The sequence below is a fragment of the Alligator mississippiensis genome, chromosome 3 (genome assembly GCF_030867095.1).
Source record: "Alligator mississippiensis isolate rAllMis1 chromosome 3, rAllMis1, whole genome shotgun sequence".
NCBI lineage: Eukaryota > Metazoa > Chordata > Crocodylia > Alligatoridae > Alligator > Alligator mississippiensis.
In genome coordinates this window covers 229,556,341-229,582,801 of record NC_081826.1, presented here as the reverse complement: position 1 = coordinate 229,582,801, position 26,461 = coordinate 229,556,341, and the positions used below count along the sequence as shown (strand labels likewise).

The window sequence follows — 26,461 nt, the reverse complement described above, 5'->3', positions numbered from 1 at the left end:
TGATGATGTTAAGCACTAATTAATTAATTAACTTTAATTACTAATTAACACTTAGTAAGAAACTACAAAGATACACGCAGATATAGTACTTTAAAATATACATATTCTTTGTCTGAGACATTAGTAAAGGGATCCAGATATTTTTAATCTTAATTTTCAGATTCAAACATAGCTTTGATGGTAGTGGCTGAATTTCCTTACCATCAGTGGATCTCTATTATATATTTATAGTTTTATATTTCTGTGAAGGTGTGTACTAAATTCATTATGAACAGCTTGAAACTCTACCACAATACAAATTTTCACTCATTTCCCTGCAAATGTGTTTTACTAAACATACTGGTTTAGTATGAAGCAACTATATTTTACCACACATGCTGATGTGTATAGTAACCTCTTGCTGCTGGGTAGAGTAACTAAGGTCCCTAGCAGATGTTACATTTATCATGTAATTAGTGGTAACATGCTACAAAATCGATCAATTTATCAATCTAAAATGGCAAGCCAACTCCAAAATGTTCCACATTGTATATAAAAAGAGCCATTACATATGGAATATCTTTGTGGCTGGTTGGTATGGTGCTTTAAATTGAATGTGTGGCCTGGAGCTGATGGGCTCCCCCTGCCCAGGAAATTCAAACTAGCTTCGCTGCTCTACTTCATGTATGGCTTTCAACATGCTGGTCAGGAAGAGCCCCTTGGTGCCCCCTTCCCCCCATCTCCTGTAAAGTTGCTTGTTCAGGTCAGGCAGCCCCAACTGAACCTTTAGTATGGATGAAGGCAGCACAATTATGATCATCACCTATTCCTTACCCCTCACTCCTCAAAGATACTGTTTAAAATGGAGGGGAAGTAATGAACTGAAAATGCAAATCCAAAGTTTACAGCAGACCAGTACAGTAGAGTTTTCTTTAATTAAATTTCCCACACCATTCTGCTTGTCCACAGATCTCTAGCAGTCTGGGGTTGTCAGTCTCCACTGGGGGATAGCAACATGTTTCTCTCATCTGGGTGGTCAGCTGTACAAATGTTGGGGCAAGGTTCTCCTGTAGTCCAATGAATGTGTTTTTTTTCATGTAAAAGATCTGGTATGATGCTGGCCATCCCAAGTTTCCATCACAATCAATGATGGACATTTGGTCCCATCTATAAGTGCTTGTGATTGTTGCTTGAAGCATCACTTGGTGTAGGGACTGCTTGCCAGGTCCCCACTTGCAAGTCCAAATGCTCCCAGCTGGTAGCCTCTTCTAACCACTCTGTATTTTGTTAAGCTACTCATAACTGAAAGCCACTTCCTCCATCTTCTTTGACTGCAAACTAACCTCTGAAATACTTGCCACTGTCTTATGGCAGCAACTTATGCAAAGGTTTGAAAAAATAAACAAACTAATTACTGCCTTCATAAAAAGCAGCAGTATTTGGTCCTGGTAATTAGGGAGAGGAAGATGTATTCCTTCAGCATGTATCAGCATGTACCAGCTTGGTTATTACCTGGAATGAATTTCTTCCCCCAGATCTAAGGAAAAACCAACATTTTTGCCCCCAAACTAGACCTTGTAAATGTGACTCCAGTTAATTTTGGGATATGAGTCTTATTATGGATATTGATTGTTGTGGTCACCTGTAGTGGTAATGCAGACAAAAACTCAGTGGGTGCGTCTACACAAGACGTTATGTTACTGTAACAATGAGCTACAGTAATGTAGCTCGTCGCTATGGCGATGTGGTATCTAAAAATAACTGTGTGCCACGGGGACTATGCAGTACCAGTGGGGACTGCGTGGTACCAAATGTTGAGTCAGGGGCCTGTGTAGATGCACTCTGTGAACAGCATGCTAACACAGACAATGTGGTCATGCAGTAGTGGGGTAGGCTTTCCCACATGGACAAGAAGCAAGGTTTTTTTTGGTGATACCTTTACTGGACCAACTGTATAGTAGGGCAAGATATCAGACAAGCTTTTGGGCACAAGTACCCTTTCTCAGGTCTGGGAAAGAAGCAGAAACAGTCCAAGCTACATACCAGAAAAAAAACCCCAATGACTTGTGTTTAACTCCACATGCAAAAGAAAGAGGTACTTTGAGGAGTATAGAAGACCTATAAATTAGGAGCAAAGAGAAGTTATCAGGAATAGTTTCAACCAAAGAGAAATGCACTTGAATAGATAATGTAATTATGTAAAGAAGGACCATTCAGAAAAAAGGGTTATTTTTATCTCCTGTGGAGTAGAGAGACGTTAGAGACATCAGTTAGAGCATACTGAAATCATTAGTCAGTGGCAGGTGTGTCAAACTTACCCTGGGCCTGATCTGTACTATGGGGCTTCCTGCAGGTCAGATCTGTGTGACAAGTGGTGGCAGAGGCAGTGGCAGCAAAGGTGGTAGAAGCAGAGACATTAGTAATGGCAGCAGCAGATGCATTGGTGGTGACAGAGGCAGCAGCGGTGGCATTGAGGCAAGTGGGTGCTGGAATGGCAGTGGCCCAAGCAGTAGTGGCCCCAAATAGCTGCCTCTTCAGGGTGAGCAGGGTTATGTTGGTTCAGTCCTGGTTTGCCTGACCACTGATGAACACCATGTCCAATGGGGCTGCAGGATATCAAACAGAAATCACACCGTAATCATGAAATGACATCCTGCTATTGTGCCATGATTTTTCCATTGATGAGGAAGTCTTCTGTCTTCTGTTTTGGTAGCTGTCTTTAGTTAATGGCACTTTATATCTTAGCTTTCTTTTTTCTCCCTTTCTTATGTGAGGAAAAGGATATACTTGTGTATGATATGGAGCAGGATCTCACTCATTTTGCTGACAGCAGAGAGGGGAGGAGGGGATTAACTTCTCTGGCCTTCTCCTCACTGTCTGTTAACCACAGCCTAACTAATTAGATACTTGCTAATGTATATGAACCTGGAGTTCTCTTGTAGCCATGCTGATCTGGAAAATATGCAACAAGCAAGGTTTCATAGATTTCATAGACATTAGGGCTGAAAGAGACCTTGGGAGATCACCAAGTCCAGCCCCCTGCCCCAAGGGCAGGAAGTCAGCTGGGGTCAAAGGATCCCAGCAAGATAAGCATCCAAGTGCTTTTTAAAGGAGTCCAGAGTAGGTGCTTGCACCACCTCTAGAAGGAGCCTATTCCAGGCCTTGGGGGCTCGGACAGTAAAGAAGTTTTTTCTTATGTCCAGCCTAAAACGGTCTTGGAGGAGTTTGTGACCGTTGGTCCTTGTCATCCCTTGGGGCGCTCTGGTGAACAGACATTCCTCCAGATTCTGATGCACACTCCTGATGTACTTACAGGCTGCCACCAGGTCTCCCCTGAGCCTGAACTTTTCTAGGCTGAATAGCCCCATGGCTCTCAGCCTCTCTTCATAAGGCCTGTTCTTCTGCCCTCTGATCATGTGTGTGGCTCTCCTCTGGACTCTCTCAAGGTTCTCCACATCCTTCCTGAATTGTGGAGCCCAGAATTGGATGCAGTAGACTCCAGCTGCAGCCTCACCAAAGCTGAGTACAGCAGAAGGATGACATCCTGAGTTTGACTTGAGAAGCATCTATGGATGCAAGCCAGAGTTTGGTTTGCTTTACCAGCTGTAACATCGCATTGGTGGCTCATGTTCATCTTTGTGGTCAATCATGACCCCCCAAGTCCCTTTCAGCCTTGGTGCTAGCGAGTGTAGCACTTCCAAGACTATAAGCATACTGCGGGTTTTTTTCCCCAAGGTGGAGTATCTTACATTTGTCGGTATTGAATGTCAGCAGGTTTGTATCCGCCCACTTTTTCAGCCTATCCAAGTTAGCCTGGATCACCAGTCTATCCTCAGGTGTGGACGCTTTACCCTAAAGTTTGGTGTCATTGGCAAACTTGGCCAGTCCACTTCCGACACCTGTATCCATGTCATTGATAAAGACGTTGAAGAGAACAGGTCCAAGGACCATGCCCTGGGGGGGACCACTGGTCATGGAGCACCGTGATGATTCGCTTCCATCGACCATCACTCTCTGAGTCTGGCCTCAGAGCCAATTCTACAGCCATCAGTCTGTGATGTAGCTAAGACCACAGTTGGCCAATTTTTCTAAGAGGAGATTGTGGGACACCAGATCAAAGGCTTTTCTGAAATCCAGATATATGACATCAATCTCTTCTCTCTTGTCCAGGTGATATGTCACCTGGTCGTAGAAGGAGATGAGACTGGTCAGGCAAGACATGCAACAAAGCCATGCTGGCTGTCACTCAGGATGTTGCCATCAGCCAGCTTGTCAAGAATGGACTCTTTGATGATTTTTTCCAGAATCTTACCAAGGATTGAGGTAAAGCTGATTAGTCTGTAGTTCCCTGGATCTGCTTTCCTCCCTTTCTTGAAGATGGGCAGCACATTAGCCTTCTTCCAATCTTCAGGTACTTCACCTGAATGCCAAGCGTTTTCGAAAATCTTGGCCAGTGGTTGGGCTATGACTCCTGCCAGCTCCTTAAATACTCTGGGGTGCAATCCATCAGAACCCAGTGACTTGAAGGTGTTCAACCTCTCATGGTGTTCCTTTACAAGGTCTACACTGATGCTGGGTATAATTTCACCCTCACCCTGGCTGTCCCACATCTTGCTAGGCAAGGTGGACCCTTGCGGTTGATGAAAAACCAATGCGAAGTACCCATTAAGCAGGTTAGCTTTTTCCTGGGAGTCAGTTGTCAGTTGTCCCATTTGGTTTAGCAGGGGTCCAATATTACCCTTGCTTTTCTTCCGACTCCCCACATATCTAAAAAAGGACTTTTTATTGTCCTTGATATGTGTAGCCAGGTGGAGTTCGGTTGCAGCCTTGGCTTTCCTGGTTTGATCCCTACAGGTACAGACCAGTGCAGAATAATTCTCCTTTGTGGTGATTCCTATCTTCCATCCTTTATAAGCCTCTCTTTTTTGGCTTAGGAGGTCCATGAATTCCCTGCTGAGCCAAGAGGGTTGCTGTGCCCTTTTGCTACCTATCCTTGAGATGGGATGGACATCCCTTTTGCCTCCAGGATCGCTCCCTTAAGGAGCAACTACTCCTCTTGGACTCCTCTCCCTGCCAAATTTTGGTCCCTTAGGGCCTTGACAACAAGCCTCCTGAGCTTATTAAAGTCAGCTTTCCTAAAGTTGAGGACTTCTGCATTGCTGACTGGGTTGCCAGCTTTGCAATGGGTAATAAAAGTGACCAGCTCGTGGTTACTGTCTTCCAGCTTTCCTTCAATCTTTAGGTTGCTGACTAGGTCATCCCCTTTAGCCAGTACCAGGTCCAGCAGCGATTTACCTCTTGTGGGTTCATAGACTTCTTGGGTCAGGTAGAGTTTGTCCACGCATGTGAGGAAGCTTTGCTACTGTTTGGATTTAGCTGGGTGCTCTTCCCACGAGATGTCTGGGTAGCTGAAGTCTCCCATGACAACCATGCACTGAGAGCATGTACCCTCAGCCAGTTCCCTGGGAAATTCTTGGTTAATCTCTTGTTCCTGGTTGGGGGTCTGGTTGAGTAGACTCCTACCATTGTGTCCCCTGTGCCACATTCCCCACATATTTTAACTCAGAGTGTCTCTAGTCACCCTCCCTGGGTGCCAATGTCAGCTTGCAGGGATGTGTAGCTATGCTTGACATAGAGAGCTATACCCCCACCCTTTTTATCTGCATGATCTCTCCTATACAAGGTATAGCCATCTATTCCTGTGGCCCAGTCATAGGTGGAGTCCCACCAGGTTTCTGTTATCCTTATGAGATCATAGTCTTTCTTGTTTAGTAAGAGGACCAGTTCTTCCTATTTGTTCCCCAAGCTCCTGGCATTGGTGTGAAGACACATAAGCATCCCATCGGGAGCCCTAAGCTTCCTCACATTCCCAGGAGGACACCGTTCCAAGGCTGGGGTAGGAGTGGAATCCCTTGGGTGCCCTAGCCTGTTGGTTTTGTAGCTATTGCCTAGCAGGCTTGCTCTGGTGGTTGTCCACCAATCCCCCGGTGGACTTAGTTTAAGGTTTAAAGGTTTCTTGTGATATCTTTTATTGGGTGAACTCTATAGGTAGGAGAGATGTTAGACATGTTTTCAGGCACAAAGTACCCTTCCTCAGATCTGGGAAAGAAGCAGAAAGAATCTAAGCCAGAGGCATCAAACATATAGCCCACAGGCCAGAAACCCATAGGAACTAGAGGAGGGAGAGCAGAGAACCAGGAGCTTGTTGAAGGAGCAGTTTGTAGGGAGGAGGTAGACTGGAACCCAAATAAGCTTAGAGAGTACTGGGCCAGAGCGAAAGGGCACCTCTTACCACATGGAGAAGGCTAAAAGTTTGGTTTGCTAGGTTATTTATTTTTTTGGTGCAAGGACGATGTTTGCATTTAGAGGACTGGCTGAGGAGCTCCCAAGCAGGAGCAAAGCCAGCCTGAAAGGCAACAGGCACACCAACCCACTTACAGGCTGCTAAAAGTGAAACACATTTTCACAAGCTTCTTCTCTTTGTGTTGTTTTACAGTTAAGGGCAGGAAACAAGAAAATGAAGCTGATCTGCAATATCCATAATGTATACTTAAATTGGACTGGAGAAAGATCTGAAAGAAATAGAATATCATCTGAACATCTACTATGATATAGTCCTACAAGTCAAATAATTTGTTTTTCAAAAGACAATAAGGAACAGTAGACATAAAAAATGTGCAAATAGTGTTCCATATTGTCAATATTATTCTAATAACAGCAACTTCTTAGACATATGTGATGATTTAATTAGTTTGTGAGCCATACGTTAAAACATCTGACATCCTCAGAAATTTGTGAGTTTTGAAGTTAAAATTATTTTTTAATAAAATAAGGACCTAATAGTTCAACAGAAAAGTATACCTGGTTGTTTTCTGTCAAGGTAGACCATAATTGCCAAGGAGACAAATAATAATCAATCCACACACTTTTGAGTTTAAGACTGTTAAATGGAGCACGCAAGTAAAAAGCCTTTGCTCCAAGAAAAATACTCTGAGGTATAGGAAGGCTGAATCCCCGGTTCCAAAAGTTGCCTTAGGATCATCATACTTGTACCCTGCTACTGTGAGATATGACATGGAGTTGTAAAGGTCAGCTGCTCCCTTCTAGCATAGGATTTAAGCGTTGTCGATTCACAGCATGTGGGACTGAATTAGTCATGCTCCCTAAGTATTCACTTTTTTACTCCAGGGAAAAGCATTAAAAGGTCTACTTACAACCCTGGGAAATCAGGCAGAACTGCTGAATCAGCCTGTGTGGCAAAGATGCCTATTTCTACTCCATTTAAGCTTTAGATGGGTATATTTGGCCCACCATTTGTATTATTTAGTGTAAATCAGGGGTTTAAGGTTGTATTTTTAATAGAAAAATTGAGAGAAAAAGGTAAGCTAAGATCAATTTAAAGCATTTCTTTTTCAGTTCCTTGACTTCTAATGATAAAACAAGTTAATTGAAGTGGTACTATTAACTTCACAGTTTTGCTTATAGCTGGTGCTTTTAACACATGGCAATTATCATGTTTAATACTCTGCTGAGCATTTTTGTTGTTATTTGTTTTTCTTTGTATTCATTAAATATTAGGTTTAAAAAAAAAAAGTCTGGGCTGGTTAGATTTCTAAAAGATTACTTACAGTATACTTGGATCATTGCTCTTTGCTGTCAACAGGTAACTTTATCTGCAACCAAGCACTGTTGTTGTGTTTCCCCTTAAACAGTGACTGCACTTAAAATGTTGTGGTTCCCTTGACTGTTTCCCAGTTGTAGATAACTATGCATGGTTTCTTTATCAGCATGCTACAGAGAAATGATCCTTTGTGAGAGTGATTTTTTTCCCTGCTATTCCACTATATACACCAGGAGGAAACACTAGCTGAGTCTACATGAGACGCTCACTGCACAGTCATTACTGCACAGTCGTTTAGTGCTTGTATAAATTACATATAAATGTACATGCTTATATATGTACTTGTATAAATGTACTTGTATAAGCACCGATGAATGCCTTTTTTGTGATGCTATTGCACAATAGCCTAATACTACTGTACAGTAGCGTTGCATCATGGTTTTTGCCATGCAATGCTACTGAGCAGTTGTATCTACTGCTCAGTCAGAGTCTCATGAAGATGCAGTCACTGTTGCTGATTTACTTGTATCTTCACTTAATGCATGCAGCGACCACTAGTGGGTCCTAGTTACTTGCTCAATCAACAGGAATTATAGGGTTTTGTAAGTTTTAGAAAATATTGTCCTACTGTTGTGCCCATTGAAGATGAGTCTCTGTGCATGGAGGTCCAATCCTATTTCATCTGAAGGTGTTTAAAAGATAATGAGGCAGTGATTATTCAGCCATCTAAGAGGCATTTTTGTCCCTGACACAGAGTTTAGATTTTATTTCCACCTGGATGATAAGATTTATTCTTCTAAGCACACCCAAAAAGGATCCACTATATCCATGTGTGCTCTGTGGTTATCTTATTCTGTCTGAGTAGGCTATGTATAAGTCCCTGAGGGTGTCTACACATTGCCCTACGTCATCATAGTGACGTGCTATGTTGCTGTATGGCACACTACGGCAATGTATTGACCACATGAGTCTACATGTGATCAGCAGGTAGTTCGCGGTAGTGGCGTGCTCTCCCATTTTAGTGCGCTGCTACACTGAAGTAGCGGCAAAATCTAAACATGTGCCATGTGTATAGAAAAATACAGTGCGGGCAGTTATTGCACCACGCTTTAGTACTTCTAAAAAGCAGTAATGAAGCACAGCAGTGTAGCAACATCACCATATGGTGACATGTAGATGTGCCCAGTAAGTGTGGTCAGAGGATAAACAGGTGGGCCAGCTATGAGAGAGAATGAGGACACTACTACCTTTTAGCCTAGTAGCTTGAAGGCTAGAGCACTTGCCCAGGAACCGAGAGACTAAAGCTCCTGCAGGTCCTTTTCATCCTGAAAGGGTTGGAACATGTATCTATGACTTCTCAGCAAAGTGCCTTAACACACTACATTCCATCCCTTGCATTGAAGGTTGTTCACTGAGTAATCAAGATGGGAAGGTATATGAATCTGGAATGAGAACAAGCCAGAGGAAGCTTGGTTTTGTGGTTCAGGGAAGTAGGCATTACCCCACTTGGTGCTAGACTTCCCACAGTGCTGTCTCTCCATTTTATTCAAGGGCTATTAAAAGCAAAATGCAGAAACACCATTGAGGGGGCAAAGTCTCGGTTTCTGATCTCTAATCTCCTAAGACGTCTTTATGCAAAGTAGGATTTAGGGCTTAAGATATTTAGAGGTGCAGAAATTTGTTACAGATGTTTTGTATACCTCTCCACAGCAAAGCAGCTCGTATTATTCTTTGTACCTGGAACTAATGATCCCGGAGACATTTTTCCTCCCTCCCACCAAAAGCTTAATCAATTCTTTATAGCTGCCCCTTAGCAAACTTTCCCTAACCTAAGTTTTGTTTGATTCTTATGTTGTCTGCTTCATTTTCTATCGGCACTTGTCTATTTTTGTGTCCACAATCACTCTGTATCTTGCACCTGTAAACATTTGATTCTTTCATAAGGTTAGAACATATTTTTCTTTTGTGTACACATTTTCTTTTTCAACTTATGTAGAAATGCTTTCTAGAAAATATCTGTATAAAATGTCAGCGCAAAATAAAAAAAATAGAATTAAAACTGTGTAGGATCTAGTGAAGAAATAGAACTAAGATATTCTTTAATTTTGTAATAATACATCAATGTGCAATATTATAGTCTGTCCATCATTAACGATCTGGGTAGCCCATTTTCAACTACTCTTTTTGTCCTTTGGGATTCTGTGCTGGTTGTGTCTCTTTATAAGCATGACTTACTGTTACTTTTTACAAACCTCAACAAGCTTTCATGTTGTTTCATACACATACATCAAGACTTACAGACATATGGCCTGTCATGGATTACTTTCAGATCTCAAGACATTTTGAAGCCAAACTTGCTGTTTTTTCATGCCTTGCTCATTAAATTACCATTTGCTGTGAAGATATTTCCTGCCCCCCACACCAAGAATTCAGCCGTTTTGAGTCAGTTCAAGGAGGATTAAGGCAAAAACTTCAGATTTTAGACCCCTTAGTGAAAAGGGGTCTTAATATACTTGGTGGGCAAGTTGGCAGATCACTATGAAAAGAAAATGAATTATATGATCATGCTGTCAAATTGGTGTGTGGGTCTTGTCAAGCTATGCAGTGGATCAGAAAGCTGGGAAGAGAAGTCAGGCAGCATCTTGGAATCAATTTACTTTGAATTATTCAGGATGAATAGCCAATACTTCTGTCCAGGAAACAAAGAACTTTATTATTTTTGTAGCTGGTAGGTCTAGACTTAGTCTAATTTTAATCCATCTAGAGCAGTTTATACCAGATTCTGAAAACAAGCTTGACTATGGTGATGTTCTACAATGAAAACATTGTGTAGTTTTTATCTGTATACCCTCATTAGTATGTAGGTTCTGAGGGTTACTCATGCTGGTTTTCACTGTTTGCTGGCCTGGGTTTTACAGTTTGGGGTTAAAGTGTGCAATCATAAGTGGCAAGTGGATCAGATTTGGCATCCACTGGCTCCCCCTTCCAAAATGATGAAGTTTTTAGACACACAAATGTTGGGAATGCAAAGTTATGCAAAGGTCACTGAGAGGTGAAGAAATGTGTGTGAGGAAGAGAAGAGAATCTGAACAGGAAGTGTACTGCAAGTGCGGAATGTAGCAGACATCTCCTGCTCTGATCTCTCAGATTTAACTTTAGGGGTCCCACGGGGTTCTCCAGAGATATTTTCTTGTGGCCACAGATCCCAGTTGAGAACCACAGGCCTAGAGGTGTGGTTTCTGACATTTTTTCATTTGCGGACCCTTAAAAATTTTTGAATGGAGGTATGGACTCCTTTGAATTGTAAGTGTGGATAGTTACATACTTTTGATTGATCATCGTCATCTTTCATGGACCCACTAGACATACTCTATAGACCCCCAGGGTCTGCGGACCACAGGTTGAAAACCACTGGGCTAGAGGAAACTAAGTTGACCAAGTGTTCTTAATAAGGAAGCTGGAAAAAGGCATTAGTAACACATACTTAAGACTCTTAGATTTTCTTTTCCTTGAATATGGCCCACAGACTTTCAACTGGAAAATCTCTTGTTGTCTTCATGTAAAAACTAGGAAAAGCCAGGGGAATATTTTCAATAGTACAAATACTAGTTAGGCACCCAACTCTCATCACTTCTCTTACCCATACTCTGTGTTCTCTCATACAGCATACACAGAGAAGATGTCTAATTACAGACATCCAATTTTACTGGGAAATCCCTACACTATAATCATTTTCTTTCCGCTAGTTAGGTGGAAGGCCCAATCAAAAGTTTGCTGATGTCAAGAGGAGCATTCATTTACCTCAGTAAGCTTTCAATCGTGATTTAGACATACCATCTAAACTCAGGGAACATGTTTCCATTTAACCAGATATCTAATTCATATCGGAACACTAGGACAGTAGCGCCAGTCTGAAAAGAAGCCTAAGTCAACACCTGGGGCTTGCCCCACCCACCGCTGTTTTCCCTAATTACACCACTGGAACCTTCCATCAGACCAAGCTGCAGCAAGTCAGCCTCTCCATTATCATCTATATTCCCTAGAAATCCCATAAAATTATTTTTTCCAATTTCTAAATTATATGGCTGGGCTCTCTGATATCAGAGACAAATAAAGTATTTTAGCTTATATCATAGTCATTTATATTATTTATTGTAACAGGGTCCCTGTTGAGAGCCCTGTTACTTGGGAAAAACTTAACGATGATTCCTGGGCAGGTGGGGGAGAATTCCCCACATCACTCAAGGCCGGCCAATGGAATGCTGCTTCTGGGATAAATGAAGGGGGAGGTCCTGGAGAAAATGCTTTTGGGCACCAACAGATGGAAGAGGGGGTTGTTCGAGACCACAGAGGAAGAGGACCCCTGCAGAGGGATCTGAGGCCCAGAGAGACGCCGAGAATGAGGGACCATTTAGATGGCAGGTCAGCAACATAACCAATTACCTACTGAGGAACTCCAGCTGCTGTGATCCAAGTCATGGCAGGTGAGAACCAGAGGAACGGGCGGTATCCTCCTAACCCAATAATAAAGTGGTGGATTAGCCAGGAACCGAAGGCTCCATAATGGAAACTGTGGATACGCAGGTCCCCACCAATTGGCAGCAAGCCCACAACTTTACGTTAAGATTCCTCCAAGGCCAGCAAGCACAGTAGGAGGAGATGGTACGGATGTGGACCGAAGAGGCAGAGGCTCGAATACGGTTGTTTTCACACCAGCAAGATTTATGAGAGAAAATTGAGGCACAACAGATGCTAATTGGGAGAGAAGGCAGAGGCACCAGGCTGCCCCGCATGTCCACCAAAGATGATGCAGAAGCCTATCTGGAGTCTTTCAAGAGTGGCTATGGCCGCTAAGTGGGACCCTGGAAGTTGGGCGGCCAGGCTGGGGCCACTCCTTATCGGTCCAGCACAAGCTGCCTACTGAGCCCTTAGCAGGGTAGAGGCCCGGGATTACAAAAAAGTTAAAGAAGCGATTCTATACCATTTAGACATCTCCCCAGAGACCTATCGACACAAATTTAGAGTGCAGAAGGGCCCCGAAGGAGCACAGCCTCAATTACTGGCTCAGACACTGCAGGATTTGGCCGAATGCTGGATGCAGCCAGAAATGCACACCACCCAGGAAATAATAGATCTGATCATCCTGGACCAGTTCCTGACGGACCTCAGTGGCAGCTCTCAGAGATGGGTGCAGCGCCATCAGCCTAAAACCATGGAGGAAGTGCTACGGCTAGCAGAGGATTATGCGTCGGCTGAAGGAGAAGGGGAAATTCCCAAACAAGACCTGGCAGGTGGCCCAACATCGGGGATCTGGCAGAGCAACCCCATTCAGCCATGATGCGGCGAGAACGCGTGGATGGAGGGGTGTGTATGGAGCTTCTGAGAGCTAACATGCTATCATTATGGAGAGAAGGGACATACATCCTGTTTTTGCCCTAGGCAGTCCCAGGCTCCAACTTCTGTGAACGATGTGCACGATGAGAAGATGGACTGTAGTTTTGGATGACACAAAGGACAAGGCCAAAAAGCCAAGCCTGTGGTGGAAGTGAAAATAGGCAGCACGATTATACCCGCCATTGTAGACACGGGCTGCTCCCAATCGATGATACTCAAAGAGATGTTTCCCCCACACCTGGGGAGCCCCGAAAGCCCGGTATGCATAATCTGCATGCATGGCGCCGCCTATACATATGAGCAAAAGAGGGTAAAACTCTAGGCACTTGGGCATACTGAAGAGATCCCAGTGGGTTTGGCTGAAACATTGCTCTGCCCTATGCTGTTGGATATAGATTGGCCACACCTAGAAGAGGTTATCCAACAACTGATTACGAAGACTAATGATCACGAGGAAAGAAGCCATCGGGCCAGCTGTTTTGGAGACCTAGAAGAGGACCTGGACGTAGACCAAATCATAGGAAAGGGGCACATCTGAGAGGAACAACGACAGGAACCCCTGTTCTGGAACATATGGCAGTTCCAGCTAGCCAGAGTGGAAGAAGAAACCATAGACCCACAGAGAACCGAACAGAACCTGTGGTATGAGGTAAGGAAAGGCATCCTTTATTGAGTGGAGAATCAAGAGGAGGGAGGAGAGAGACCCCAGATTTTGGTTCCCTGGAAGTATTGGGAGGCCTTGCTGTGGGTGGCCCACACTTTGCCAGTGGGTGGGCACTTAGGAAGGGACAAGACGAAAGCAAAGTTAAAATGCAGGGTCTTCTGGCCAGGCATATATAGGATGGTAGAAAAATTCTGTGCTGAGTGCCCCAAGTGCCAAAAAACCGGGGGGATAAGGCCGTTGAAGGTCCCTCTGATACCAATTCCCCTAACTGGGCATCCTTTTGATTGGATTGAACTAGATATAGCTGGGCCCTTTCCTCATAGTAGGGCCAGGTATCAATTCATTCTTGTGATCATCGACTACGCCACCCGATTCCCTGAAGCAGTACCTTTGAAGTCAGTGACAGCTACAGCCATAACGGGGGCTCTACTGAGATGGATCGCTCGGGTAGGCATCCCTCGCGAAATCATGACTGACCAAGGAAAAAAATTTTATGTTGAAAATTTTAAAGGGGGTCTGCCAGGTGCTGAGAATTAAACAGCTACACACCTCCGTCTATCACCCGCAAACCGATGGCTTAGTAGAGCGGTTTAACTGCACCCTCAAAGGGATGATCTGAGCATGTATTCAGGTGGGCCCCCGGGAATGGGATGCCATGTTACCCTCGCTACTCTTTGCTGTAAGGGAAGCCCCTCAAGCTTTGACTGGATACACCCCATTTGAATTAACCTACGGTCATAGCCCATGAGGGTTGTTAGATCTAATATGTGAAGAATGGCTACGGGAAGGAACTGACCCATCATAACCACAGGTAGTGGGACAGTTTCGGGAATGACTACAAAAGGCCCAAGAGATAGCACAGAAAAATCTGAGCCATTGCCAAGAGAGGCAAAAGCAACAGTACAATGCCCAATCTGTAGAAAGGGAGCTCAAGGTGGGGGATTGGGTAGTAGTATTGCTCCCGGACAACACCCATAAGATCCTGGCCCGATGGCAGGGACCCTTCTGAGTGACCAAACACATAGGGCTAGTTAATTATGAGGTTTTGTGAACAACACCTACCCGGAAGAAACAAATATACCACATTAACCTACTGCGGAAGTGGCGGCAGGGAGACAGGTGATTGATGAAACCGATAGACGAAATGGAAGAGGAAGATGGAACAATCATCCGAGATGTGACAGGGACCCAGGTAGAGCCAAAGATAGATGACCAGTTAGACCTCAACCGTCAAGGAGAGATGAGAGCATTAATTGCTGAGTTTTGTGATGTATGTTGAGAGGTACCAGGAGAGGCCGGGGGGGGGGGGTCCACCACCACATTGTTACCCCACCAGGCCGAGTAATTAGAGACCACTGAAGGAGACTACCCCGCCATCTGTGGCCGGCAGTCAGACAGGAAGTTGAGCAAATGAAAAAAATGGGAATTATCAAAGAGTCCAAAAGCCCCTGGAGAAGCCCCATAGCGGTGGTACCAAAGCAGGATGGATCGATTCGCTTGTGCATTGATTATTGGAAAATAAATGAAATTGCCACCTTTGACGCCTTTCTGATGCCCCAAATAGATGATATGTTAGAGAGGGTGGGACAAGCATGATATATATCCACCTTGGATCTTACCAAACGATATTGGCAGATCCTGATGGCCATAGAAATTAAGGAAAAAATGGCGTTTGGCACTCTGTGGGGCCTCTTCCAGTTTAAAAGAATGCCGTTTCGACTACATGGAGCCGCGGCCTCCTTCCAGTGATTAATGGAATGGGTACTCGCCCCACACCAGGGGTATGCGGCCACCTATATAGATGATATTATTGTTTTCTCACCCAACTGGGAAACACATCGTCAACACCTCCGACAGATATTAGAAAGCCTCAGGCAGGCGGGGCTTACTGCCAACCTCAAAAAATGCACACTAGGAAAAAGAGAGACACAATACCTAGGATTCTTAGTATGCCAGGGAGTCATAAAGCCTATGGCCAACAAAGTGGCTGCCATAAGACAACACCCTATACCCAAAACGCTGAAACAACTACAGTCATTCCTGGGCTTTGCCAACTATTATTGGTGTTTTATCCCTAATTTTTCAGAGAAGGCAGCTCCACTGACAGAATTAACTAAGGGACACCACAACCTGGTTCCGTGGAATTCAAGAGCCCTCTGCACTTTCAAACAATTAAGAGAAGTTGTGCCAGTACCGTTTTGTACACACCCGATTTCCAGAAAACCTTCTTTCTACAAACAGATGCCTCATCAGTGGCTCTGAGGGCCATACTATTCCAAATAGAGAAGGGAGAAGAGAGACCAGTGGCATTGGCCAGTAAAAAACTGAACCCAATAGAAACTCATTATTCCATGATAGAACGGGAATGTCTGGCAATATGGTGGGGCATAGAGCTATTCCAGTATTATCTCCTGGGCAGAGAGTTTGTGCTCGTCACCGACCACGTAATACTGCGATGGTTGAGGACAGCTAGAATGAATAATGCGAGACTCATGAAGTGGTCCCTAGCCTTACAGCCATTTCGTTTTTCAGTAGAACATCGAGCCGGCAGAAGAAAGAACGTAGATTTCCTATCTGGCCCCGGGGATGACCATGGCGAGGACACTTGACCCAATGAAGATGATAAGTAGACACTCAAGAAAAAGCTGGGTGCCAAACCCAAACCTTTGTGCTTTATAGCCCGGCTAGAGGGTTTCAGAGGAGACTTTTTTCTCTTTTCCTCCTCCTTCATTTTTCTTTTCTTTTTTTTTTTTTTTTTGCTTTCTCTCCATTCTCAACTGTCCTTCTCCCTCCAGGAAGGGGGCCTCCAAAAAGGTGGGGGGCAGACTAAGAGACCGGGGGGAGGTGTGTAACAGGGTACCTGTTGGGAGCCCTGTTACTTGGGAAAATCCTGGCAGCTGTTAACGACGATTCCTGGGCAGGTGGGGGAGGATTCCCCACATCACTCAAGGCCGGCCAATGGAACACTGCTTCTGGGGATAAAAGAAGGGGGAGATCCTGGAGAAAATGCCTTCGGGCACCAACAGATGGAAGAGGGGATTGTTCGAGACCACAGAGGAAGAGGACCCCAGCAAAGGAATCTGAGGCCCAGAGAGATGCCGAGAATGAGGGACCATGAAGATGGCAGGTCAGCAACACAACCAATTACCTACTGAGGAACTCCAGCTGCTGCGATCCAAGTCGTGGCAAGCAAAAACCAGAGGAGCAGGCTGTATCCCGCTAACCCGATAACACTTATGAAAGCACAATTCCCTCCTATCATAATACTTTGGCATAATCTTATATTTATATTCTCTTATATTTGTTAGAATTCTGGCAAATGTTCACTTAAATCTCATTTATAGGCCAAATGTACCTTCAGGATACAGCTGTTTTGTGCAAGGCACTGAGAATCTTGAAATTAAATTGAAACAGCTTACCTACAATCTTGACCTTATTGTTTTACAGTTCAGATAATGTGCTGTTGGTAGTTCTTGCATCTCCCTATTTACAATATGCACAGTAGCATGACTCAGTGGATTGCGAAGGAGGTAGTTGGTCACAGGAGTCAGTAGCTGATTTTTACGCCTGGACTTCTGCAGAGAAAAAAAGAGTAAAAGGTTAGTCATCCCACTTGATATTTGCAGCACTAGAGGATGAGCTTACTTAGCTATTAGCCCAGGTTGCTACATATTTCTCACCAGACACTATCCCTAGTTTGCATATGTAAGGACTCCAAAATTCTTTCTTTATTTGTGAGGTTTCCTTAAAATTTTCCTGCCAGGAGATGAGATATGGTTTTCTACCATAGAACTGTCGAAAGCTTTCATTTCCCAACCCTTACAAATACTGCAAGAAATGTATGGAACACAGATTACTCAAAGGAGAAAGAAAACTCATGTGGATGCTCTTCACTGCTACCAGAGCCTTTTCATTGTACTGCTTCTCCAACCTACACTTCATATATGTAAAGCAAATGTTCTCCAGAGACAGAGAACTCCAACTAATTGAATTAGGCACTCTGGAGCACTTTTTGCTATTCTCTCATCTATATGATAGATAATATTATTGCTCGATACACAAAGGTGAGTGGTCAGTTTTTGTTTGAAAATTAGAGATTACAGCAGGGAGATGAGGGGAGCTAGTCTCATTAGTTGGCTATGCACCTGTGCTCTAAAGAGAACTGATGCTACAGCTTGAATTCCAAGACAGACAGTTACTTCCATCTCTATACACAGCATGTTCTCCAGAAGGAATGGCAAGAAATGGGAGCTTGGGATGAAGGCTGAAGGCTGCAGCATAGAGTTTTGCAAAAATTTCATCCTGATTTGTAAGGTCACCAGCCATGGCTAGTTTTAGACTTGGCTTTGAATGGTCTTGTCCATTTTGTTTTAAGATTGTATTATTATTGTAAATGACATAGGAGTGTTACTCATGAAGCTTCCATTCTCCCTGCTCGACTTCTTCATTTGGCTGCATGAAATATAGGGCACTAATCAAAAGGCCCAAACAAATATAAAAGGGGGAAGAAAAAAGACACAAGACTTTCACTTCTGGTCATGTGCTGTGGTTGGGAAAAATAAAAGCCTTGATTTTTCATGTAGTAAAGAATAAAGGAAATTAGAACAACTCCTCTTCTCACTTTTTATTTTCAAAGACCAATGTTCACTCTGACAAGCAGGAAGAATGGTATTGCCTTCTTTTCCACAAGTCAAGGGAGGGGGCCACTGTAAAGTTTTGAAGTGGAGGAAGCAGCAATCAGAATTACTTTTCCAGCAATCCTAATGTGCTGAGATGTGATTCCTTGGTTGAGAAACATATCTAAACAAATTTTGAGTATTTCTAAACTATATTTAAAAAGGACTCATTTGTCACAATAAATAAGGTAGTATTTGCCTATTCTGATGAGTTGCATTACTATATAGGGATGGAAGGGACCTCATGAGGTCTTCTAGTCTAGCCCCCTGCTCAAAGCACAGGCATTCCTAACTCAACCATCCCAGTCATGTGTCTGTTCAACCTGCTCTTGAAAATTTCCAAGGATGAAGACTCCATAATTTCTCTAAGTAGCTTGTTCCAATGCTTGACCATCCTCATAGTCAAGAAGTTCCTTCTAATCTCCCACCTAAATTTCCCCTGCTGAATTTTGAGGCCATCGCTCCTAGTCTTGTCCCCTACAGCCACAAAGAAAAGCTCACCTCCACTCTCTGTATAAACGCCGTTCAGGTATTTGAAGACTCTTATCAAATCCTTCTTCAGTCTTCTCTTCTCCAAACTAAATAGCCCAGCCTCCTGATTTGCAAGTGACACTCCTGTTAATACAACCCAATATGCTGCTGAGTTCTTCCTTCCTTTCTTTTTTTTTTAAACAGGAGCGCAGTTGGTTCATACTCAGCTGATGGTCTACTGTAAATACCACAACTTTCTCTGCAGTACTGCAGCTACCTAGTCATTTCCCAGTCTGTATTTGTACATGCATTTATTTTGTACCAAGTGTAGGACTTTGCATTTGTCCTTGTTGAAGGTTGAATTATTTAATGCCTTTTTACTTCAGCCTTCACAAATAGGAGCAGCTACCAGAAGACAGCTGTAGTTGACAGCAAAGATAGGGAAGGAGGCAAACAGCCTAGAGTAGTAGAAGAACAGCTTATGGATTACTTAGAAGCCAGATGCTTTCAAGTCAGCATGGCCAGATGGGATGCACTCTGGGCTACTGAACGGATTAACTGAAGTCATTTGAGGGCCATTGGCTATTCTCTGAGAACACCTTCATAGTCAGAATGGTCAAGCATTGGAACAAGCTACCTAGAGAAATTGTGAAATCTGCATTCATAGAAATTTTCAAGAGTAGGGTGGAGAATTATTTGGCTGAGACGGTTTAATTAGGGATGATCCTGCCTTGAGAAGGGGACTGGAGTAGATGACCTTGTGAAGTCTCTTCCATCCCTACTTTCCTATGATACTACAACTTTGATTTTTGTTAGAGCTAATAGTCTCCCCATTCAACAAATTAAATTGCTGCCTTTGATGTATGTACTAGATAAATTCTTCTGCTGGCAAAGACAGCCTGTCTGGGGTCTTGATTTTCCTCTGAATCTGGCTTTTTTTTCCGCTGATTTTTTGTAAGTGATTAGATGCAGTATACAAAACTTATCATGTTATTTTATGCTTAAACAGAGAAATCAAGGTGAGCATAGCTGGCAAACAGAAAAATGCCAAGAACTTGAATGTAGGGACTTTGCTTGGCCAATTACTAACATTCAAGAGTTGATTGAACCTGAATGCTTGGAAAGTTAATTGATTCTTTCAGCTTACAGGCATATACTTTCACTTACCTAGCAAAAATGAAATGAAGAGCAAGTATTTCTAGCCATTGTTAGTAGTGGACAAGGAAGCATAGCCATGTTGTTTCCTGGTTGATTTTTTCATTTAGATTTAACCTGACATTCAGGAAAAAGGCTTCCTCCTAAGCATTTATGGGAAGACTACTTTTTACAAATTAATATTACTATAATGTGAAGTATAAAGTTTGCATAGCAAGCTAAAGAAAATCAGTAAGATTCATACATATACTGCTTTTTGGAAAGTTTTTCCTTACAAAACCCCTTGTTGTTCATCTTGGTCATGTCTACATGTGCCAATTTAAGGTGCACTATCCATTTTAAGGTGCATTAAGGGCATGGGTCTACAAGTAGACACCCTTAACAAGCGTTAAAAATGGTGATTTTAGGTTAGTCACACCTAAATTTGATACCTACAGAAGTATCAAATTTAGGCGTGAATAGCTAAAGCACCTTAACGCATGTGTAGATGCGCTAAGGCACATTAACACTGTGTATGTCAACTGACTTGGGACTAACTTTAGTTCCAAGTCCGTTTGCCTACCGCTTTAATGCACCTTAGTGCATGCACATGTAGATGTGTGCCTGTGTATTAGGCAAATGCACATTAAGTTTAGGTGCACATAAAAGCATGTGTAGACATGCCCCTTTTTGTGAAACAGGTTAATGCACTTGCATGCTTAATTAATTGAGACAACATCCAGAGCCACCCCTAGGGGTGTGCAGAGTCTGGGGCATATCAGCCTGTGTGGGGTTGGGGGGTGGTAAGTTGCCAGAGTGTGGAGTGGGCGCGAGTGGAGCAGCATGGTGAGGGGAGCGGGGGGGAGCAGTGGCAAGCAGCAGGAGCGTGGAGCCGGTGGTGCATGGCAGCTACAGTGGGGCCTGTATGGCACTGTCCATAGGACCCCCAGAGTGCGAGGCCCGGGGTGGTCACCCTGATTCACTTCTCTCAGGGACAGCCCTGACAACATCACAAAACCATAGCATCAGAAGCTACCAAAGTAAATTGTGGAAGATCTGCCAAAAACCTCATATAAACTATTCAGATTATGGCAGGAAATTGTTATTTCTCCAATGAAAATAAACTAGCTTGGCAAGAAATGTGAGGGAAGACTCTCTGAAAAACCAGGAGTGTTCCTGGAAAACTTTTCTGTCTCAGAAAACAGTCCCTTCCCATTTCAACTCACACGGACTCAACTTCCCAAAAATGGACAAGCTTAATCAAAATGGAAACACAAAAGGTCCAAAGGGACTTGAAATCTGAAAAGTGCTTATAACTGATATGAATTCTTCTTATTGTATTATTTTGATTTTAAGTTGACTCTTTCTCTTAGAAACAACCATAAAAATCATGGTCAACTTATGTGAAAAACTGACCTATAACCACAACTATATAACAGTATCATAAATGTAGTAACATGAGCTGACAGGAAGTCATATAGTGTCGTACATTTGTCAGAAGAGTGAATGTCTGAAAAACTTAAAATGGATTTTGAATATGGTTATTTATTTATTTTTGGAGTGAATTGTGCATTTATTGTTTGGGAAAGACTAATGAAAATTGCTAGCACTAAGTTAAAAAAAGAACTGAGGCTAAATTTTAAATGTTTAAGACAACTATATGTTTCACTCTTCCAAAGCACAATTTAGCTCACGGCAAATCTGAGCTGACATCTGCTTTTAACAGTGGTATAAACAAAATCATCTTTCTCCTTCCCCACAATCCCTCAAAAATTAGGAAAATTTAAATTTTGAACTCCTAAAACCAGAGCTGTTTAGATCCAGGATTTTGGCTGCACACATCATAGAATTTGAATCAGAACTACAATTCAAGTCTGGATTTTTAATAAGGGCCTATGACTAGTTTCCATTTAACTAAAAATATCCTTGTAGCTCACTTCATGTCTTGATATATGGATTTTTTGGCTGAAGACAATACGATGAACCTTGGGTAAAATTATTTTTAGGTACAGAGGATGCTTTTTGCATTTTAATATTTTTAGTGCATTGAACCCCCTGGGTCTTTTTCTTCATCATTTTGATTCTCCTGTGAGATTTCATAATGGCCATAACAGTTTAAGGAACTGTTCTTGTTATTGACTTATATTTGAGGAAAAAGCTGTTTTTCCTAAAACTGAACTTGAAAATATGGGGTTAACTAATATACAAGGATGACTTGTAATCAGTACAAAATGGTATGCATGCTTTGTAATTAGGTGTTTATTTAGTGTAAAGAGGTCACTTTCTATAGTCACCATGCCTCTTTGAATTTCCCCATTACATATAACACTTTATATCTTATTTAAATTTCCAGTATAATCCTGTGTTGCTATTACTTCCATTGCCTTTGTATTTTCCAAATAAAGACACTTATGCAAAGCTAAATTAGCATTCCATCTAATGCACCTAAGTCCAAAGATCCAATCAAAAAACCCCTTCCTCAGTGGCTAGCTGTTTCACTTGAAAGTCCTAATTAAAGTACCTTTAATTTTGCTTCTGTGCACTCAGAACTGGCTTCAGCAGCTTGATACCTATCTCACTGAAAGCCCGAGGAGAATTCAGAAACTAGGTGGAAGAGTGTCCAAGCCCAGTGAGGAACCTAGCCAGCCGGGTAGTTATGTTCAGAGAATGCTGAACAGAAGCCAATAGGATTGGGCTCTGCAAAAATACAGTTCTGAACATTTTATTTTTAAGACTGAGCATGGTAGAGGAGGAAAGGGATATAGTGATTTCTACCTTTGATATAATAGTCTAATGATTAAAACACTTGCCCAATTGTACACGCTCTCAGAACTATTTCTGTTTTTCATTCAGTAACTCTGTGAACTCAAGACTCTCACCTTCCAGCTGAGGGCCCTAACCACCTTCCTCCGCACACAGTCTCTCTTTGGAGTTAAGTTTGCAGTCAAGAACTCAACATATCACATGCCAAAATAAAGGGTGCCCATTCAACTTTAATATGAACACCTTCAGCATATATATTACAATGTAATGCTTTATCACATAAAGTGATTTCCCACTGGATGGACAGTGCTTGCTGAATTGGTAGCTATTCAATTTATATTTTATCCTCATCACCTCATTCATAGCCCCATGCCTTTTTATTGCACAAAATCCAAACTCTGAACTGAATTTAGAACGATTAATCCCACCATGGCTTTTCTACAGTGATAGATATCTTTGAGGCTTTATGTTTTTAAATGAACATTAATGATTATATATGCACCACCTCCTTGGGAGAGGATGTCTAAGCCTGTTTTTTTTCTGGAACACAGAGATTGCATTATAAATTCAAAGCACAGCTTCCACTGTCTTCAGTTGCAGTTGGGAAGACTCAGCGCTCCTGCAAACTGGATTGAAGACGCGTGCCCAGAAAATGAAGAATGCACAACAGCCACCGTGGAAATGACTTGCCCAACGTTGCCTATCTCTTCGGTAGAGGCACCACTGGAATCTGATTATTCCCAGTGACATTCGCCTGGGTAATTCATGCCCATTTTTTCTTTCTGCTGTTCTGTCTCATTCATCAGCAGCTTCCAACTTGCGCAACAGGTGAGGCAGGCACCTCTTGTATGACCCCCAGGATCATTCACTGCATAACCCTGACTTCTTCATGGGACATAGTGCAGTGAGGCAGAGATACTGTGGAATAATAATAATAATAATAATAAAAAAGCATCCCTGTGCGCTTGTGTAATTAAAGACTGCACCAGCATGGAAAGGCACCAGGGAGACAAACGAAGGTGGCGCTGGCAGACTTAATTATGCCGTGCCCTGACTCTCGCTGCAATCTTCGTCTTGTCTTCACACCCATTTCTTTTCCATAGAAGCGTTCCCCACGTTTCCTCAGGAAGCGAAGACAGAGTACCCGGAGATTGCAGTATGTGTCCCCTACTGTCACCTGGTGGGACGGGCGGCTTCAGACCCTCAGCAATCACCTTGTATTCTTCTTCATTTGATTCTTTTTTTTTTTTAATCATTTTGATGGTATATTTCTCATTGCATGCCTTTATCACTTTTTCTACTTATATTACTATACATTTATAATTGTCTAATTGATATGATATATTCATACTTATCTATCCATTTATAATTTTATCCGGACTCAGCAAGATTTTTGCAAAAACATTTTTTGAACTCCGACGAGTCCCGATTGCCTTTTCCTCGAGACCAATATGGCTACAGCCTGGAGACCTTTATACTTTCATGATATAGTATGAGTCACTTGAACTGCCCGAGGGGCTGGTGGCAGCAGGGAGAGGCTGCTCTCTCTCATGGGCGCTTCTCTCGGGGGGGGGGCGACTCTCGGTGCAAACCAGTTCGCCTGGCAGATGCGGGGCGAGGCAGCGAAGAGGACTTGCCCAGCACCGCCTAACTCCTCGGGGGCGGCCGCGCTACACGCCGCTGCCCCACAGCGACACTCGCGCCCGGGCTTTCTCTGTCCGCAGCTCTCCCTCCCGCGCCGGAGCGGGTGGGCTCCGCGGGGCAGGACGCGTCCGGGGCTCCGCAGGGCCCAGCGGCGGGGAGCCCCCCCTGGCGCGCGGGAGGAGGCACTGCGGGACGCGCTCCGCTCGGCGCCCCGTTGCCTGCAAGGGGAGCCCCCAGCCCAGGCGCTGCAGCTCGCGGAGAAACGGAGGAAGGAAGGACCTGCTACCACAGCCCGGGCCGCCCCGCCCCGCCCCGCCCCGCGCGTCACGGGCAGGCCCCGCCCGCCAGGCCGGGGCGCGCGGGGGGCGGAGCGCTGCTCCCGGGCGGCAGCACAGCGCCGAGCCGAGCCGAGCCGAGCTGTGTGTGCCGCCTGCTCCGTACCGCGGGGCGGCAGCGCTCTCGCCGGCGGCGGCAGGAGGGAGGGAGGGAGGCGGTCGGAGGCGGCGCTAGCCCCTGGGCGCCGCCCGCGGGCAGCACGGCGGAGCGGAGCGGAGCCGCTAGCCCGGCGGCCGGGGGTGCAGCAGGCTCGCGCGGCGCCGCTCGCCCCCACCCCCCGCGCCGAGCCCGGAAACTCCCCGCCGCGGCAACTTGGTGGGCTTGCCCGGCCCGGCCCGGCCCGGCCGCCGGGAGAAGTTTGCCCGGCCGAGCGCGGGGCGCGGAGCGGGGCCCAGAAGTTGCGGCGGCGGCGGCGGGGGGCAGCGATGAAGCTGAGCCGCCAGTTCACCGTGTTCGGCAGCGCGATCTTCTGCGTCGTCATCTTCTCCCTCTACCTGATGCTGGACCGCGGCCACTTCGACCACCCGCAGAGCCCGCGGCGCGAGGGCACCTTTCCCAAGGTGAGTGGCCCGGGCCCTGCCACTGCCCCGCCGAGGACTCCCCGCCCGGCCGCGCCGCGCAGGGCACGGGCGGGGACGGGATGGGACTGCCTGCCTTTCTGCCCCCACGCCAGGGAGCCCGTGTCCGCGGGGCTGGGCCAGGGGCCGGGATGGGGGATGGTGTGTGCGACCGGCTGTGGTGCCGGGACGGGCAGGCAGGGCAGGATTTTTGCTGCCACCTGCCAGTCCCCCCCCCCGAGTGCCCCGCTCCGCTTCTCCCAGCTCACACGGGGGCTCCCGGAAGCATGAAGTGGGGCAAGACTCCCCTTAACTTCCTCCTTCAATCCCGCTGTCTGCCTCAACAGGTTGGCGTAGAGAAACGCCTCCGTTTTCCATATCCTTGTCCTCAACCCCAAATGCAACTTTTGCTAGTCTCCCCATGCATCTGCGGCACCTTACATGAGGACTAGAGTAAAGAGCAACCTTTGGCGCCCCTTGCTTTTGTTTTTTCTTGCCTGGGTTAGGAGGGAGATTTCAAGTGGGTGCATGTGTTAGTTAGTACCTTCAAGGCATGGGATCTTTGTATCTAGAAATGAAGAACCTGGCTTTGCTGATCAGGAAATAAATAGGCAAAGGGAGACCGGAGTCTGAGAGTCTCTGTTCTCATTGCTATATTTTGGAAAATGTGAAATCTTTGGCATCATCCATGTTCAGAAATAAATAGCATTTCTCCCTTTCTTTTTTTTCCCCCTTTTTCTTGAAATGGAAGTGAAAGAAACTGCAGCTTAAACTGTTACATCAGCCCAACAAAAATGCTCCTTCTTTGACTCCTGCTCTTCAACTTCCTTGTAAAACAGAACGCTGACAATATGATTTGATAGCATGCAAAGGAAGAGAAATAATCCGGTTTCCTTTACAGTAGGTACCCAAGATAAGGGACAGAAGGTCAAGCTAGAGCTAAAACACTTGAAAAATATTTAGTCTTTTTTTTTTTTTTTGTAGAAATAAACAAAAGGAATCTTCTTGTGACCCTTGGAAATTTGGATGAAGAGGAGAATCCTCATTTAAAAAAAAATATATTTATTAAAAATATTTAATATTTTAAATAACAGTAGGATCAGAGGTACAGGATCCAGCTGTCCATTCAGTATTTCGAACTTGGGATCTGGTGACACACAAGAACAAGAAAGATGAAACCTTCCATTTCAGAGGGACTTGGGATTTAGAATATCTAGGGGAT

The 26,461-nt window shown here is 44.4% G+C and overlaps 1 protein-coding gene and 1 long non-coding RNA gene across 4 annotated transcripts in view; one reads left to right on the top strand and one right to left on the bottom strand.

Moving 5' to 3' along the window:
• The window catches only part of LOC109282402 (uncharacterized), a 33,035-nt gene extending 8,410 nt beyond the window's left edge, over positions 1 to 24,625 (bottom strand). The window contains exons 1-2 of one of the 2 annotated variants that reach the window (XR_009461067.1): positions 23,208 to 24,625; positions 17,078 to 17,233 (exon numbers count right to left, since the gene is read on the bottom strand). This is a non-coding gene — a long non-coding RNA (uncharacterized LOC109282402). The remainder of the gene's footprint in view (positions 1 to 17,077; positions 17,234 to 23,207) is intronic. The other variant, XR_002089372.2, reaches the window with a different exon arrangement.
• Positions 24,626 to 24,738: 113 nt separating this feature from the next.
• Positions 24,739 to 26,461, top strand: part of MAN2A1 (mannosidase alpha class 2A member 1) — a 222,225-nt gene continuing 220,502 nt past the window's right edge. Inside the window, exon 1 of one of the 2 annotated variants that reach the window (XM_019484312.2) lies at positions 24,739 to 25,242. In XM_019484312.2, coding sequence (XP_019339857.1) covers positions 25,108 to 25,242 — 135 coding nt within the window. In that variant the 5' untranslated portion in view covers positions 24,739 to 25,107. The remainder of the gene's footprint in view (positions 25,243 to 26,461) is intronic. The other variant, XM_006270866.4, reaches the window with a different exon arrangement.